Consider the following 16961-nt stretch of genomic DNA (forward strand, 5'->3'; position numbering starts at 1 on the left):
TATATGGTGGAAGCCTAATGGGTACAGTAATCAACTCCAAGCTCTAGTTGAACTCTCCAACAGCAAGACGAAGTATATACAGCTTGCAACATCGAATCACGCCACGCCAATGAACAAATCCCATCAAATTATACTCCTTTTCTCTGCGTTCCCCAAATCATCTCTTCCAGTACTGCTCTCTCCCCACTGTTCTGCACCAGATTTCGAAATACACCCCCCTCAATAGCCATCAACTCCTGCGGTGTACCGAACTCGGCTGCCTTTCCCGCGTCCAGAACCAGGATTTTGTCGAAATCGGCAACGGTGCTGAGGCGATGCGCGATGACGAGAAGAGATGTCGCATTTCGTCCAAATTCCTCCCGGATTGACCGTTGAATCAACGCCTCCGTTTCCATATCAACGGCGGAAGTTGCCTCGTCCAGGACCATAATTTTTGGTTGGGAGACAATGGCTCGAGCAAGACAGAGAAGCTGTCTCTGCCCTTGGGAAAGGTTGAGGCCACCCTCAGAGACCATCGATGACAGGGAAGCAAAGAAATTCACTGTCTTGAGGGGGCCTGTGGTTGAAGAGGCAGACGAGGATGGCAATGTGCTGCTGTCGCTGAAAGGCTCGTGGCTGGAATGTGAGGCCAGAGTCAGGGTATCCTCAAAGGAGACTAGGTGTACTCGCTCTAGCGCGTTGTAGAGCTCCAGGTCAGTGTGTTCGTGGAATGGATCCAAGTTTGACCGCAAGGTGCCCGAAAAGAGCACGGGGTCCTGTGGGATGATAGCAAGACGGCTCCGCAGAGCCTGCAATTTGATCTGAGAGATGTCCAGGCCATCAACAAAAATTCGACCACGTCGAGCCTCTAAGAAACGGAACAACGCCAAGGTTAGCGAAGATTTCCCAGCCCCGGTACGTCCTACCACTCCCAAGCGTTGGTTATGCTCCAGGCTGAAGTTGAGTCCACTGAGCACTGGAGGTAACTCGGGCGCGTATCCCACCACCAGATCTTCCACTTCGACTCTTCCACGAGTTGGCCAAGCTGCAGGTGGCTCTACACCACCTTGGTCTTCCATGTCAATACCAGAGTATTCCAGCACACGCTCTGTGGAGTTCATGTCTGTCTCCACATTCGCGTAGAAGCGCAGCCCCATGGCCACAGCGTAGTTATACTGTAGCGCGAAGCTCATTGCAAACCCTGCCAGAGCAGGTGTGATGTGGGGAATGTACACGACTAGCGCCGCTGTAATCGTTGACAGAAGGGCGCCTGCAATACTCATCCGAATACCAAGCCAGCGATCCAGGAGCCAAAGGTACCAAGCGGTTTGTGCGTGTCGGTCAATTCGAGCATACATGTCTTTGATGTATACCTCCGTCTTGTTAAATGCACGAATGGTCCCCAATCCGACCAAGGTAGATCCAAATCGCTCTAGAACCGGGCTTTTTGAAGTGCTCTCCAGTCGTTTGATCTCTCGCATGCCAACCAGATAAACCTTCGACAGCTGAAAACACAGAGCTAGCAGAATACAAGCGAACACCAAGAGAAGAGGGGACACTAACAGTCCAGCAGCGAGAATACCTACCAGCTCCAAGATTTTGTAGACAAGATGACCGATGTCGTATCCGAGCCTCCAATCAAGAATGTTGATGTCAGATGTGAATCGGTTGAGAATGCGACCAGTAGGCACAGTATCCAGCCATCGCAGAGGAGACCTCAGGACAGTGTACAGTAGATCATTAAACAGTTGGCGGGAGGATTCGAGCGAGGCAAAGGCAAGAGCTAAGGTGCGGACTGTGCCCACTATACATGCGGCGACAGAGAAGCCAATATACACCGTAAGATAGAACATCAAATCCTCGTCAGCTTCGAATGTCCAAGCTTGGTTACTAGTGTGGTCGTGAACACGCGGGAGATCAGACGACGAGGTGGACGCACTTGTCCAGACGCTGACCCACCAGGACTAGTACCGTTAGCTATCAAAAACCAGCATTTTGTGAGTTATCAAAGATGTCCATACCCGACCGACTAGAAGAGCCATGAAAGCGCTGTATGCCAGGAAGACCACTGTCCAAAGACGGAGACAGTTTCCTTTGGTCAGATACGCAACGTAGACCTTGGTAGAAACAGCCCCCCTCTCACGCTTCTCATCTTCAGTGAATTTCCTGAGGGTGTGAATGCTAGTAGCCGTCGAGAGACGCGAGTTCGTAGATTTTCGCGAGTTCGTGGACACGCGCTTCGAAAAGACTTTGGGTCCCTGCACTTCTGTCGGGGTTTCAGGCACTGTTGTTTCCGCAGTCTGATCCAGAAAGTCGACCAGATTTTGGGCTGCGGCCAACTCCTCCTTCGTACCGGCGTGGATCATGATTCCATCCGCAAGGAGAACACAATAATCTGTCCGAGGCAGGCAAAGGCCCACATGGTGAGTGACGAGAATCCGAGTCCTATTCTGACCAAGTTCTCCTGTCAGGGCACGCTCATAAAGGTGACGTCCTGTTTCAGCATCAAGCGCGCTGAAAATATCATCCATGATCAGGATTCCTGCTCGCGAGTATAGAGCGCGCGCGAATGATATACGCCACCGCTGCCCGCCGCTAAGATTGATTCCATTAGCACCAATATCCGTATAGTCACCATCCGGAAGCATATCTATATCCCTTTGTAATGCAACAGCACGGAGGACTTTGCGGTATCGGTAGCGATCGTAAGGGAGGCCAAAAAGAATATTATCCTTGATTGTTGCATTCTCCATCCATGGGTTCTGGGCCACATAAGCCACAGCAGTGTCAATAATCCAGTCATGACGTGTTGCTCTCTCATCAAATCGTTCAGCAGACGGGGGGCTATGAGGAACAGCCACCATTCCCCCCAAGACATCGCATTCCCCTAGGATTGAGGCCAAAAGCAAGCTCTTCCCGGAGCCAGTCTTACCAGCAATGACACTCAATCCTTTGCGCGGAAATCGAAGGTTAAGGTTGCGAAGACAAAATCGCTCTTCATCGTCCCAATCAGATTGCTCATCTTCGTCATCCTGTGCCGGCCATGCGATCGTGGCGTTATCGAACGATATCTCTTCGACATCGGATGTATAGGGAGCTTTTTCTGCCGAGTTCAAATATTGGTCAATGCGAGAGGCACTAATTTTAGCCTCCATTGCTTTGGACATTAGATCAGGCAAGCTCGCCAAGGCAGATTCTAAGGATCCAAAGACAGAAAGAGCTGTAAATGCTACTGACGCAGACAATTCGCCATGGGTCAGCGCGTACACGGTCAACGACACTGCAGACAACAAGAGCGGTCCCATGATCCAGACAGAGACCATTCCAGTGGTGTATAGGGACGTCTTCCATAGGTATTTGAGCTCGATACGGCGTTTTTCTGACACTCGATCCTGCCATTGCTGTTCCAGAGCCGAAAACTTGATTTGTCGTATCCCATGCAGAACTTCCGCCACTGCACTCATTCGCTTGTCGCTAGCGTTCATGAAATCTTTCTGCGCTGCCGAATATTTCTTGGTCAAGTGAGTGTTCATCGGTGTCACCAGAATTGCCGCGAAACCACCAGCCAGTAAACTTCTCCAGCCGATCAACTGAACCAGAAAGGCAGACGCAATGACCAGTCGAAGAATGCAGGACGGGATCAGGTAGTTATACATGACAAAGTCAGCGATGCGCTTGGAGTCCACGGTTGCCAGATTGATAACAGTTTGGCGGCTTCCTTGTTGCTCCAACTCTTCTATCTCTTCGCCGTCATTATCGTTTTCGTCTGCTTCACTGTAGTGGCTTAGCTGCTTCACGTCCTTGCACCTCAATGATTTGGCAAACACTAGAGCTGAGATTCCTTCATAAATCGGAATCCATAACTGGGAATAAATAATCCACCATAACCAGGATTCAATGCTAGAAGACAGAACAAGAACTACTCCCAGCCCAAGAACCCAGACCCATGTTGGGTTTGCGTCACTCGGAGAAGAATAGCGATCCTCGAGTGACTTCAGTATCCCAAACAGAGCTACCTGAGGTCCAAATCCAAGCAGACATTGAATTATGCTTAGCGTGCCTTGTAGCATAAGAGGCCGGACATGTCCCAGTATGAGCGCCTTCCACAGCTCCCGAGAGCTGCGCATTCTTTCAAGCCGTGTATGGAGAGTTTGGGCGCGAGCGTTTAAGGGTAATTTTGGGAGGTCGTCAAGTTCCAAAGTCTTCTTCGTCGCCACAAATTCCAAGAGACCGTTGACCCAGCTGAACGTTATTCTGCCAAAGATGCTCACGCTCTTTTCTTGGTCTACCACCTGTCCTTGGTGATATACGTTAGGACGTCTGGGTATCAAGATGCAGAAGAAGCCTCGTAGACAGGCAATGCCAATCTGGCTCGTCATGAGACTCGTGGACAACCGGCCAAGTTTATCAAATTCTCCAGAGCGCCGGAGAAGCCCGAGATCCACGCATGGCATCATTATCATAACACAGCTAGCCGCAGACGCGTACATCCCGAAAATATAACGTTTGACGGGTGCCGATTCGAGGAAGAAGCTCGCGGCTTGTAGACAAAGTACCATCTATCGACTGTTAGAACAGACCAGAGCTATGCTAGTGAGGTCAATGGGTGCGCTGATAGCGGTTGAGGACGTACCCATCCTCCCATTTGCAGCCAGAAGGGAATAACATATTGGCGTTGGCCCAATTCGATCGAGATGATAGCCTGTGACAATGATACTCCAAACCCAACGACCGATAATAGTACTATAGCGACTCGCTGCCACGAAGCTGAGAATGCTTCCAGTGACTCTCGCGTGGCTGTTCCGTCCTGATCTTCAAAACTCGACAAACCGAAGAGTGGCGTCTCAGGTGTGTCTGGTGAATCGGATGCACAATCGATCTTCGGTTCTCGAAAGCGACGGGTTATCGTGAGCAGTGCTGGTGCCGTACAAGCGGTTATTAGCGAAAGACTCAAGGCGTCAATCACAATGGACGCCATGTCGCGACTGAATGTCATCCCGCATGAAACCTCAGCGCCTCGGTAGGTGCGATTTGTCGACAAAGGTGAGGGGATAGGTGCAACAGAGTAGAAGAAGACAGACCAGTGTAGACGCGTAGAAGTCGGTTCCTGGATAGTCTAATGGCAAGGGTGCTGCAGAGCTTGCATACCACCTGCATTCCTGCCGCGTTCCCTTGCTTGCGATATCAAGGAAGGCAGTAATGCTTCCAGTAGTTACTTTGGCCACAACAACATTCAAGAAAGGACTAGGCTAGCTCTCAGAGAGAGCCTTTGATTAATTAAGAGCTCACAAGATCCGCTTCGATCAGGTGGGAGGCTATCATTGTCCTTCTGCCAGACGACGGCGCACAGTGTAACACTTGAGCTCGCCATTAATTCCACATGACCCTACTGACAGGTTTCCGTGGTCGATCACAGACAGATATATTGTATGCATGTCGCATGTAGTACTAGCTTGTCAGATTGGCTCAATATACTCGACGCTGGCTGTAAGCATCGTATATTGTTTGTCGCACGGGAGCTTCACCTTGTGCGGGAGCAAGGCAATGTGTATATTCCAGCAACAGTATGAGATGATATGGTAGTGCTAGCATGAGATAGACTCATGCTGAGCCCTGAGGGTATTGTGATTTTTTGAGTGAGCATACAACACCAGAAGTATACCAGGAAAGACAGGTAAGTATCACAACAACAAGCTTCTGTTCTACAGCAAGCTACTAAGGCGGCAAGAACCTCGGCCTATTTGAGGCAAGCGTACCGTGACCTAGCAGTGTCGGAAGCGGTGGAACTGAGACACCGGAACACTAAGCCCAGAACAGCTAGCTGGGGGGAGCTCCCCAGAAAACTGCCACGGAAAGCAGTCGAGACCGGCCTGAGTCATCCCAGCCGGGCCGATGATTGGGTAATGGATGACAAACAATGGACAAGGATTGGGTGGCGGGGAGAATCTGTCCAACTCCGGCCCCGACTTCGCTGCGGAGGCACCCCCGGCCCATTTTTCCCAGCTGTGTGTGACTCTCTGCTTGACCTCCGGATGCTCCCTTATATTATTCCTGTTTGTGTTATGGCCCAGGGTTTCTAAACTTCTCTCTTACCCCTTATCCGACCCTTCTCCTCTCAATCAAGCTTCCGATTGAAATCCCGTGAGTTGCGTGCTCTCGATCCGGCAATGCTTCTCTCACAGACCCGCGGGCGTATGCCCGCCGCTCTCCGGAGCCTCAGCCAGCGCTCTTTGAACAGGTCAGTGATTCCATTGTTGTTTAGCTCTTTGCATGGTTCTTGACACATTCTGACCTATGCCTTTGCCATATATAGCCGCTCGCTGTCTACCACCCTTCCTAGACACCAGAATGCCGACGACAAGGATGCCGGCCTCAACAAGGTCTCCCGCCATATCACCCAGCCCATCTCGCAGGGTGCCTCCCAGGCGATGTTGTACGCCACTGGTCTCAGCGAGGCGGACATGAACAAGGCTCAGGTTGGAATTTCGTCCGTGTGGTACAACGGTAACCCCTGCAACATGCACCTGATGGACCTGAACAACCGCGTCCGTGAGGGTGTCCAGAAGGCCGGACTGGTCGGGTTCCAATTCAACACCGTCGGTGTCAGTGACGGCATCAGTATGGGTACCAAGGGTATGCGCTTCTCCCTGCAGAGCCGTGACCTGATTGCGGATTCCATCGAGACGGTCATGGGCGGTCAGTGGTATGACGCCAACATCAGCATTCCCGGCTGTGACAAGAACATGCCTGGTGTGTTGATGGCGATGGGCAGAGTCAACCGGCCCAGTTTGATGGTCTACGGAGGTACCATCAAGCCCGGTTGCGCCTCGATGCAGAACAACGCGGATATCGACATTGTCTCCGCCTTCCAGGCCTACGGACAGTTCTTGAGCAAGGAGATCACCGAGCCCGAGCGCTTTGACATCATCCGCAACGCCTGCCCTGGTGGCGGTGCTTGCGGTGGTATGTACACTGCCAACACCATGGCCACCGCCATCGAAGTTATGGGTATGACCCTGACCGGTTCCTCTTCCAACCCTGCCGAGTCCCAGGCCAAGTACCTTGAGTGTCTCGCAGCCGGTGAGGCCATCAAGACCCTTCTCAAGGAGGACATCCGCCCCCGCGACATCCTGACCCGCCAGGCTTTCGAGAACGCCATGATTGTCGTCAACATCACCGGTGGTTCCACCAACGCTGTTCTTCACTTGATCGCCATCGCGGACTCCGTCGGCATCAAGCTCGACATCGAGGATTTCCAGGCTGTTTCCGACCGCACACCCTTCCTGGCCGACTTGAAGCCTTCTGGCAAGTACGTCATGGCCGATCTGCACAACATTGGTGGTACTCCTTCCCTGCTGAAGTTCCTGCTCAAGGAGGGTATCATTGATGGTTCCGGTATGACTGTTACCGGTCAGACCCTGGCCAAGAACTTGGAGAAGGTTCCCGACTTCCCCGAGGACCAGAAGATCATCCGTCCCTTGTCCAACCCCATCAAGCCCACCGGTCACATCCAGATCTTGAAGGGTTCTCTGGCCCCTGGTGGCAGTGTTGGCAAGATCACCGGTAAGGAGGGTCTCGTCTTCACCGGTAAGGCGCGCGTCTTCGATGAGGAGGACGACTTCATTGCCGCCCTCGAGCGCAATGAGATCAAGAAGGAGGATAAGACCGTTGTTGTCATCCGCTACTGCGGTCCCAAGGGAGGCCCCGGCATGCCTGGTAAGTGACTACGACCAGTATTTCTTCTTGAACGTCCTCGGGACCTCGCTAATAACATATCTCCTCTAGAAATGCTGAAGCCCTCTTCCGCCCTGATGGGAGCCGGTCTCGGTAACTCCTGCGCCCTGATCACCGACGGACGCTTCTCCGGCGGTTCCCACGGATTCCTCATCGGCCACATCGTCCCCGAGGCCGCCGTCGGCGGTCCCATCGGTCTGGTCAAGGACGGCGATGTGATCACCATCGACGCTGAGAAGCGTGTCCTCGATCTTGATGTCGACGAGACAGAGCTGGCCTCGAGAAGACAGCAGTGGGAGGCTGATAAGACTGCCGGCAAGTTGCCTCCTACAGGTCTGACCCTCCGCGGAACTCTTGGCAAGTACGCTAGGTACGTATATCTTGCCCTGAAACACTCCATTAACTTGGGACTCCCCACTAACAACCCTTCTTCAGACTGGTCAAGGACGCCAGCCACGGCTGTATCACCGATGCCCTCGACTAAACACCACGCCGTGGGCTGTAACATTTATCCTAACTACCCCCCCCCCCCCCATCTTCTACGATTATGTCTTATTAGCTCCCCCTCCATCCTACAGGATTGTAATTTGGTCTTTCTTGTCAGGGTGAGCATGGGGTCTGGTTCGGTTTCTTATTTTTGTGTTTGGCGAATTTCTCTTTTGCAAGACCAAAAGCAAGATTTTCTTCCTGTGTTATATACAATTTCCTACTGTTTATCGCCTCCTGCATGTTTATTTACCGAGGAACAAACAATGATGATGATACCATTCTATTGAAACGCGTTGAAGAAAGAGATCCTTTATATATGCAACCAACCGACCTTTAGCTCTAGCTCAGCTCTAGCTCTATCACGCGCACGAATCCACCCCAACCCCAAACATACCTATATACACCCCCATCCCCCAACCTCTTCAGCTCTGAAACCTAATCCAATCCCTTAAAGAACTTAACCACCGCTAAAGCACAAACGTTAGCACACCAAGCCCTCTCCCGCACTAAGGAAAGGGACAAACATACCAAGCCGAAACGCCTCCGGATTCTCCGAGATCAACCAATGCCCCGCCTCCACGTCCGCGATCTGCGCCTGCGGGAAGAACGCCTTGATCGCGGGGACCGCATCGTCCGTGACGTAGCGACTACGGGTACCGCGGACGAACAGCGTCGGGCCGTCGTACCGCTTGTCTCCCTCCGCGTACGGGAAGTCGGCCATGTCGACCAGCGACTCGCCGAGGACGGCGAGCGGGACGCGGAATTTCATGGTCTGGTCCGCCTCGGAGCGGATGAGATTCGTGAGGAGGAATTGGCGGATGGGGAGGGACTTTTTTTTTGGTCGTTATCAGCTCTTGCTTGCATCGTGGGGGCAGCAGGGCAAAGGGGTTGGGGGGGTGCGGGGTGCATGTTGGGGAAAGGTTCAGGGAGGGTAGGCGTGGCATAGCATAGCATACCTCCTCATACTCCTTCAGGATCTTGTCGGCGTCGGACTGCTTGGTGACCCGGGCGGCTTCGACTTCCTGCATGCCGCGGACGTACTTGCCGAAGTCGCTCTTGAGGGGCGCGTTGCGCGGGGCGTTGTCCACGGGGACCAGCGCCGAGACGAGGCGCGGGGATTCGAGGGCCACGGTCATGGCGGCTTTGGCGCCCCTTTTGTATACCCGACCAGGGGGTCAGTTCTTTTTCTCCAGTACAACAACTCGCGAGAGTGTGGCAGCTGGCAAAGGGGGGGTGCGCGGGGGGGTGATCTCATACATCGAATGCCCGATCAGCGCGGCCTTCTCCAGCTTCAGCTGCTGCATGAACCGGACCACATCCTCCGCCATCACGGAGTAATTGTGCTCCTCGGCGTGGAACGAGTGACCGTGGTTTCGGAGGTCCTAGCAACAACCATCAAGAACATCAGAACAATAGTGGCTTCAGACCGTCTAGACGGCATAAAACCCAACGCGACTCGAGATAAGCAGGGTATGCATACATACCACGGTGAAGATTTCGCATTTGAGGTCGCGGGCCAATGCGCTGCGTGCTCGTCGTCAATTATCCGCTACCACATCACATGAAGGGTGGGCTTACCGGCTTATGCTTCGGTTGTTCTGTTTCGAGCCGAACAGGCCGTGCAGAAAGATGATCGGGTCCCGGCTGACTTCGTCCTTCTCGGGCTTGAAGACTTGGTAGGACAGATCGGGGTCCATCCGCTGCGTGGTGGAGGAGAACAGGCGCGCGAGGCCGGCTGAGCGCTGGATGGCTCCGGCTCTCGCGAAGAAGGTCCTGGAGAGCATGGTTACTTGAATTGGAGGGGAGATTTTCTGTTAGTCGTTAGAGGTTGTCTATAACTAAACATGCATCCTCGAAACGCGCGATACGTAATTAGTCCGATAGCCCAGTTTAGGAGATGAGTCAGCATGGAGGTGATTAATTCCTGCCTCAGGCATACATGGGGTTTCGTCTACCCAGTCAAGTCGCAGTGTGTCAAATGTAAGTGATATCTGTTATAGCGCTCATAGAGTCGAGATAATTAGTCTCATGTGGACTGAGAAGGTAGATGACACTGTATAGGTAACGATGAGCCAGAGTTCTAAGTGTTGGTGGCCGCGTTATTTCCGCACGGATATATACTTTGTAAAACCAAGCAGATACGCAAGTCCCCGCCAGCACTGTCAATTTGCTGTAGCAAAGCACCCCCGCTTATTATGGAAATTGGATGATATAGAGAATGTAGTACGTGAGAGCACAAGCTGAAAAAGATATTGAAAACTTCATATAGAAATGTCTATTTGTCCAAATCTATGTCTTATCTATCCTTCGTGGTTTAAAGATCAGAACTCTATATATCAGATCAAATCCTAGGCAGAAGGAGGGTCTTTACTTCCTGGCCGGCTCTCGTCGTTCTCGACTCGAGAGTCACCCCCGTCAACGGTCATCTTGGGTCCAGTATACCACTTGCGAGCAAACAAAAAGTAGTAAGTCATGCATGCGACCCAGACGAAGCCGTTAAGCACAATCGTGTAATTCATATCCGATGCTATATTATCATCATTAGCCAATAAGCCCAATTGGAAAAAAGCAAACACTTACGGCTCGGATTCGGGCCTGTGCTAGGGAACATCGACAAGATCAAACCAAAGATCAACCACACCACGGCCACGGTTGCGATCGGTCGACTGAACCACCCGGTGTAGAACTCTCCCGGACGAAACCGCTCCTTACCCCAGATCAACCGGCAAAGAATCGGGGTACCCCAGGCAACGTAGTTGCTGGCCACGAAGAGCGAGAAAAGCGCGTTGGCGGCGACGGAATTGATCAAACATAGTAGACCGAAGACAATGCAGACAGCTACGAAGCCGCACATCGCCCGTACCGGCTGATACTGAATGCGCTTGCTCACATGGCGAAAGTAATTTGAAAATGGCAAGGCACCGTCTCGGGAGAACGCCCAGGTCTGTCGAGAAGCGGCGACGATCTATGTCTATTGTTAGGAAGACACACATCAAGCTCAGCCTTCGTCCTGACGTACCAAGCTTAGTCCAATCAAGAATTGAATCACTATCAGCACTCCCATGAATCCCAAGGCTCCTTTCTTGCCAAGCGCCGTGAAATAGACCTGCGCCATGGGCTGTCCGTATACCGAATCGTATGTCGTGCTAATATCCTGGTCCATCACGGCGGCAATGATACTCAGCACCAAGAACCCCAGCACGCATGCACATCCCGATGACCAGACGATTCCGAGGGGCACGGCCTTCGCAGCATGCAAAGCTTCTTCACTCATGTGCACGCAAGAGTCAAAAAATCCGATGGACCAAATCGGGGCCAGAAAAGCGAGGATGAAGGCCCATCCCTTCGGCCAGGTCGTCAGATTATCCACATGTCCGTAGACCCAGCTGCCAGGGTTGAGGGTTCCACCGTTGGTGACCTTGCCCACCGGCAGAGCAATGACAGTGGCGATGATAATGGCGATGTTGATGAAAATGCAAAATGTTTGGATCCGAGGCATGATAGGGCCGGTGTAAATGCCGCATAAGGCGTGAAGAAGAATGAGGCCAACATATACACCGTAGATGACACCGTTCGAGGCTGACCACGCACCGTCGCGTGCTATAGATACGCAGGCAAGAATCATAAGCGTAAGTGTGTCTGTCGTCCTGTAAGCACATGTCTCGACTCATGGTTAACCCATATTTGCTCACAGTCCACCGAGCACATTCCCCCGACTAGCCCCATGGTGTTGCTGTATCCCACCAGAAAGCTCAGCGCATTCTTATACTTGGGGCCTGCGAAGTAATGAGTCCACCAATAGAGCCCACCGGCTGTGGGCATAGCTGACGACATATCGGCCTGGAGCAAGATGGAAGTGTTAGCTGCGCTCCCAGCCACAATGTGATCACGGGGATTCATACTAATGCTAATCCTACGCAAAAAATGAAGAGACTGGCAATGAGCCAACCCTGGGATAATTTAGCGAATCTGATCCTGCAAGTAGCATGTCTCTCGAGTTGGGTGTAATTACCCATGTCATTGCCGCGGGACCGGCTGGTAAGTTGAAGGCAAGAGTGGATGCAATCGAGGGCACCAGTCCCATAATGCTAAATGCGACAGCGAAGATTTGAACCGTAGAGTATTGTCGACGAAGTTCCTGTTTGTATCCGAGGGTGGCTGAGGCATTGTGAGCCGATTGCTATCGGCATAATTCATAATTAGGAGGCGAGTTACTCACCAAGTAATTGTGAATCTCCGGGATCGGCCAGCCCATCCGCACTCGAAGTGGCGGACGAGGCCGTTGGGGATTGCTGCTTGCCTGCCATTGCCGACTGCTCTGGATGATGAGCAAGCAGCTTCACTAGGGGGGGGGGGGGGGGTAGGAAGAATGGAAGATGATGAAAAGGAGCGACAGGGCTGGAGAGGCGGCCCCCCCCCGTTATTTGAGGGGTCAGAGCTTGAACTTCCCGGGGACGGAAGGGCGAGGCAGGAGACGGGGAGATGAAATGTATTAAGGTTTGCCAAGCAGCGGCGTACCCACGTACCCGTGGATGTCGAGGCCATTTTGTCTTGCCTCAAACTTCAGCTTTTCCATGCTCACTGGCAGACGGCGTCTGCTAGTGACATTTAGTGGTTAGGTAGTCTCCAGTACCAGGGGGGTTCGGATGAGTTGACTGGAGCCGATGGACTTCCTTCCCCACATAGAGGCTGGCATGGGCCTCCGATCGGCGGGTCTAGTCGGTTGCAAAGCAATGGTCTGAGTGGAACCGGACGCGATCTCCTCGAGCAATTTGCCAGTCATTGGAAAAGTGAGATTTCCAGGCACTAATTTAGCCAGATTGATGCAGAATACAAATTGCATGCGCCTGCAAACTAAATTAGTTCCTGCAGCACCACGGCTGGGAGCCTGGGACTAGAGGTCAGTGCCACAACCTCGGGAATGTTAGGAAGCAGCCAGCCACCTGGCACTGGGCAGTTTGGTGCGTCTGGTCTTCCTCTGTCATCAAGTTGGCTCACCCGACGACTGGCTCGAGGAATGATGTCAGCACTTGTGCAAGTGAAACAAATGATTACATCAGCTATGTCGCCTGCTACTAACCACATATAGCTAGTACTGGTTTTCACCTCATGGTTACGATAGCTCATTCCTTATCGTCAACACCCCCACCTCAGCCACCTTATCAGTTGATCTATTCTAGAACTGTGTCGAATCTAGCCTATCATGTCGTCCAATGTTAGCGACTCCAGCGACACCGACTCGACCAGTCCTCCTCCCCAGCCCATTTTGACAGCGTGCCAGGACGTGAGTTCGCCTATCGTGCATCATCATCGTCGAACTTGTTGCTAAGGAGTATAGGAGCAAGTACTGTCTCTAGACCTCGAGGAGAATGACTTCCTCTATCGGGTGCGAAAGAAGAATCGGGTTGTCTACGTTTGGGTCCTCGGTGAAGGCATCATACCTCCAGGTTATAGGACTGATAGCTATCGGATTCTTCTGTACCTACGAAGGGTCCCACGCTGGGAGGAAGAATGGACAACACTCACAGTGCGAAACGGAACTCATGGCCTCGAAAGCACGCTAGAAGAATTCAAGCCACACGGATTGAACCTGGCAAAGCTTGACATTTCGACCGCCAAGTTCTACAATCTTTCAAGCCTTACAAAAGTGTCGAGAATCGGTGATCGTCTCTCCTGTGTACGTGCTGACGACAACAACGAGATATGGGTTATGAAGATAGCGCGATTCAAACATGAGGTCCGCTATCTGCAGCAGGAGGTATCCATCTATTCCATCCTATCGTCCGCTGGCTTTCTACTCGCCCCCCGCTTTATTGGATACGTCTACGAGGGAACCAAGGATCGTACAATCGGCTTCCTCATGGAGATGATTTCAGGCTATCCGCCGGACATACAGGATCTGGAAGAATGCAGAAGCTCTATCCGCCTACTGCATGCCATCGGAATCCTCCACGGAGACATCAATAAGTACAACTTCCTGATAAATGAGAAAGGTGCCCAGATACTCGACTTTGAAGCCTCAGTTGCACTAGAGACCGTCGATCCGACGGCATCTCAGAAAGAGCTTGATGGTCTCGAGGCCAAATTGAGAGATAAATCAGGCGTTGGCAGAAAATAGGCCCCGTGACATGATTGTTCGAACCTGAGAATCTGATCAGAGCCCGTTCTGCAGATCTCAATGAGGCAAGATAGAGACTTACGCGTCAAATTCCATTCTTCTTAAGCGCTCTTCAAACACTTGCGACACATGTGCAAAGTTTCCTTGGTATCAATATGATCAATCTCCTTGCTGTTGCACCGCAGCTCTGGCTTGGCGATATGTTTGACACATTTGACGAACTCGCCAGGTGCTGTATGTCCGCAGCGATAGCGAGTCTGCTCCTGAGTGCAACGATCGTATGACTTGGAGGCTTTATCGGGCTCGGTAGCTTTTTCCATGGCAAAGTCAGTATACCCTTTTCTTACTCAATTGTACAGGTGACTGACCTTTCTGCTCCATCTTGAGGTCGAAATGAGTAGCTTGAGGTTGCTTATGAACAGATTTGAGGAAGTTTAAAGTGCGATCAGACTGTTTGAACTTCGTGCTCTGGTGTTGGTGGACGAAGAAGCGTACTCAGGCGTGCAGGAGAGGTGGAGAGTTGTATGCTCAATTGGTAGATAGTCCTAGAGCAGAAACACAGCAGTGAATTAGGATTGAATTGATACTCCAGGCACCAGCTCAGACCAGGGTGCTTGCCTCGCTTTGCCCGTGTTACTCGGATAATGGAAGGGCAATCCCTTCCTTATACGCTACATTCACATCTAGAGAAACACAGGAAGAAAGTGTGAATGACCTATTCTCCCTGTCCACGGATATTGCAATCCCAGTGTACAAATATCTTCTCAATTTCCAATCAACATGTTTTATCAGGTTTTTGAGGAGACTATGCACTAATCCCATCTGCCTTAAGCACTCGTTAATAGATTCGACACGTCTATCTGTATTTTATGGTGTTTTTATAGTACTCGAAAATGTCGGTGGGTTGTCAAGTTTGTACTCAGGAAGGGGACAGTACATCAAGGGGCAGATTCATTCTCTAATACAGTACCTTGATATGGAAGCACAGTAGTCCGACACTGCGGTCTGACCGTCCTAACAGCTACTTGATCATCCTGTGATCTGCATTTCATGTTGGGCACTGTGCGCGAGCCCAGTCACTATGTACAGTACTCTATGTTTACCTGAGCTTCTGTTGCGAAACTCCCAACAACCAAGGGGAGACACAACATAAAAGCCGTGTCCCGCTATAAGTCAGGAATATATGAGTACATCTGCTATAGCATTACCTTCCCTCGTTCCAATCTCCAGAGACACTCTTCCGCATCCCAGGGCCAGCATTCCAGAGGGAGCCTCCACGTAAAGCTGCATCGGCGACGAAGAGCAAGTCAACAAACTAGGATAAGGGGGTTCTGATTAGCGTAGTGAGTGTTATCAAAATACATCAAATGCAAACGCCCTATATTGACAGAGTTGGAGTCTTGAAAGCAATCATGCATCCCATACAGCCGCCTTCGCCCGTTCCTCATCCTCCTTCGCCTTGGCGGCTTCCTCGCGCTCTTTATTTCTCCTCTTGATCTCTTGCTCTTTCACCGCTCGGTCATATGCCCGCTGCTCTTCCGTGCGCTTCGGGGCTCGAATACCCAATGCGCCTGCAATCATTCGGTTCGCTACCGCCGTCTGCTTCTCGGGTCGTCGGCCCGACACTGGGGATTTGGAGTCTGATGATCGGGGCATGGAGCCGGAGTTGCCGTAGGAAGGCCATGGTTGGTTCAAGGTTGTTTGCGGAGAGAGCGGGGTAGGGGGAGGGTCGAGAGGGTCTTCGGAGGCGCGGATTGACGGCGATAGCACGGGGTTGTTGTCCGGCTCGTCCGGCTCGGAGGCGCTCTCGTCTACCTCATCTTCCCAAGAGTCTGCCACGGGGGCAGCTTTCTTCTTCTTCTTGAGGGCCGAGTGGGGGAGTAATGACGGGCGGGCGATGTCTTTCACGGGACTTTTGGTGGTGAGAGCGAGCTCACGAAGAGAGGATTGGAGTTCCGAGGTCGCGGTAGCTACAGAGGTCGACATTGGAGCGATTAGCAAATAAGGTTATTAAGTACGTTACTTAGGAGAAGAGATATGCAAATGGAATTAGTGGAAACGCCAGAGGCAAGCAAGCTGGCTGGAGGTAGCAGACGAGGGGTGATGTGAAAGGTCGGTCGGAGCTTGGGAAGAGGGACGGAAATAAAAGGCACAAACCGTCGGAGCTGGAGCTGGTCTGGGCTGCCATGTCTTCGCACTGATGTCGTAGGTCTGATGAAAGGGCAGCGATCAGTTGGAGTTAAGACCAAGGCTGTATAACAATCAGTACAATCAGTTGGATGGAAGCAGGGAAGGTGAGATCATGAATGGCGTTAGTCGGGGAAGGGAACCCCGCCTTTGCGCTGCCCGCTGCAGCCTGATTGGCCTGGGGCAGCCACTGGAATTTTCTACTCCGTGTCTAAATGTCCATCACTCCGCCATCCCTCCCGAAAACCTGGAGGAGGCATTTGTTGTTATCCTGATTAGGATGTTGGTTACGTGCCACAGCTCCTCCTCCCACATGCATGTACCCGTTACATGGGGAGCTCTATCGCCTCCAACTGTATATCTGTGCACCCTTTGCCCCTTCTCCCCCTTTTTTTCGCTCGGAGATCTGCAGTCCTTGAGGACCCTGTTCCAGTCGACATTTGAAACAGTCTGC

General features: G+C 52.0%; 6 protein-coding genes across 6 annotated transcripts; 2 read left to right on the plus strand and 4 right to left on the minus strand.

Annotated features, from left to right (window-relative positions):
• Window positions 1-119: 119 nt before the first annotated feature.
• BO86DRAFT_406488 (P-loop containing nucleoside triphosphate hydrolase protein) lies at window positions 120-4957 on the minus strand (the record flags this gene model as incomplete). The annotated part of the gene is made up of 4 exons (XM_025674188.1): window positions 120-1484; window positions 1566-1943; window positions 2001-4538; window positions 4613-4957. The coding sequence occupies 4 exons, from the start codon at window positions 4955-4957 to the stop codon at window positions 129-131; spliced, it is 4617 nt and encodes a 1538-aa protein (XP_025531970.1). The 3' UTR covers window positions 120-128.
• Window positions 4958-6004: 1047 nt separating this feature from the next.
• On the plus strand, window positions 6005-8247 carry ilv3 (dihydroxy-acid dehydratase ILV3). The gene is made up of 4 exons (XM_025674189.1): window positions 6005-6217; window positions 6293-7695; window positions 7765-8083; window positions 8149-8247. The coding sequence occupies exons 1-4, from the start codon at window positions 6147-6149 to the stop codon at window positions 8195-8197; spliced, it is 1842 nt and encodes a 613-aa protein (XP_025531971.1). The 5' UTR covers window positions 6005-6146; the 3' UTR covers window positions 8198-8247.
• A 281-nt stretch (window positions 8248-8528) lies between these two features.
• On the minus strand, window positions 8529-10020 carry BO86DRAFT_330197 (alpha/beta-hydrolase). The gene is made up of 6 exons (XM_025668711.1): window positions 9781-10020; window positions 9687-9726; window positions 9460-9584; window positions 9159-9354; window positions 8731-9031; window positions 8529-8669 (listed from the first exon to the last, which is right to left on the minus strand). The coding sequence occupies exons 1-6, from the start codon at window positions 9984-9986 to the stop codon at window positions 8638-8640; spliced, it is 900 nt and encodes a 299-aa protein (XP_025531972.1). The 5' UTR covers window positions 9987-10020; the 3' UTR covers window positions 8529-8637.
• A 455-nt stretch (window positions 10021-10475) lies between these two features.
• Window positions 10476-12555, minus strand: BO86DRAFT_353635 (putative GABA permease (Uga4)). Its single transcript, XM_025669535.1, has 7 exons — window positions 12422-12555; window positions 12215-12360; window positions 12105-12152; window positions 11895-12042; window positions 11222-11841; window positions 10783-11167; window positions 10476-10729 (listed from the first exon to the last, which is right to left on the minus strand). The coding sequence occupies exons 1-7, from the start codon at window positions 12507-12509 to the stop codon at window positions 10551-10553; spliced, it is 1614 nt and encodes a 537-aa protein (XP_025531973.1). The 5' UTR covers window positions 12510-12555; the 3' UTR covers window positions 10476-10550.
• Window positions 12556-13381: 826 nt separating this feature from the next.
• On the plus strand, window positions 13382-14749 carry BO86DRAFT_406492 (uncharacterized protein). Its single transcript, XM_025674190.1, has 3 exons — window positions 13382-13486; window positions 13541-14646; window positions 14708-14749. Exons 1-2 carry the CDS (start codon window positions 13406-13408, stop codon window positions 14318-14320), a joined length of 861 nt encoding a protein of 286 aa, XP_025531974.1. The 5' UTR covers window positions 13382-13405; the 3' UTR covers window positions 14321-14646; window positions 14708-14749.
• An 899-nt stretch (window positions 14750-15648) lies between these two features.
• BO86DRAFT_385647 (uncharacterized protein) lies at window positions 15649-16585 on the minus strand. Its single transcript, XM_025671153.1, has one exon. The coding sequence runs from the start codon at window positions 16304-16306 to the stop codon at window positions 15731-15733; it is 576 nt and encodes a 191-aa protein (XP_025531975.1). The 5' UTR covers window positions 16307-16585; the 3' UTR covers window positions 15649-15730.
• Between the last annotated feature and the right edge of the window lie 376 nt (window positions 16586-16961).

The sequence above is a fragment of the Aspergillus japonicus genome (assembly GCF_003184785.1).
Source record: "Aspergillus japonicus CBS 114.51 unplaced genomic scaffold BO86scaffold_4, whole genome shotgun sequence".
Lineage (NCBI taxonomy): Eukaryota > Fungi > Ascomycota > Eurotiomycetes > Eurotiales > Aspergillaceae > Aspergillus > Aspergillus japonicus.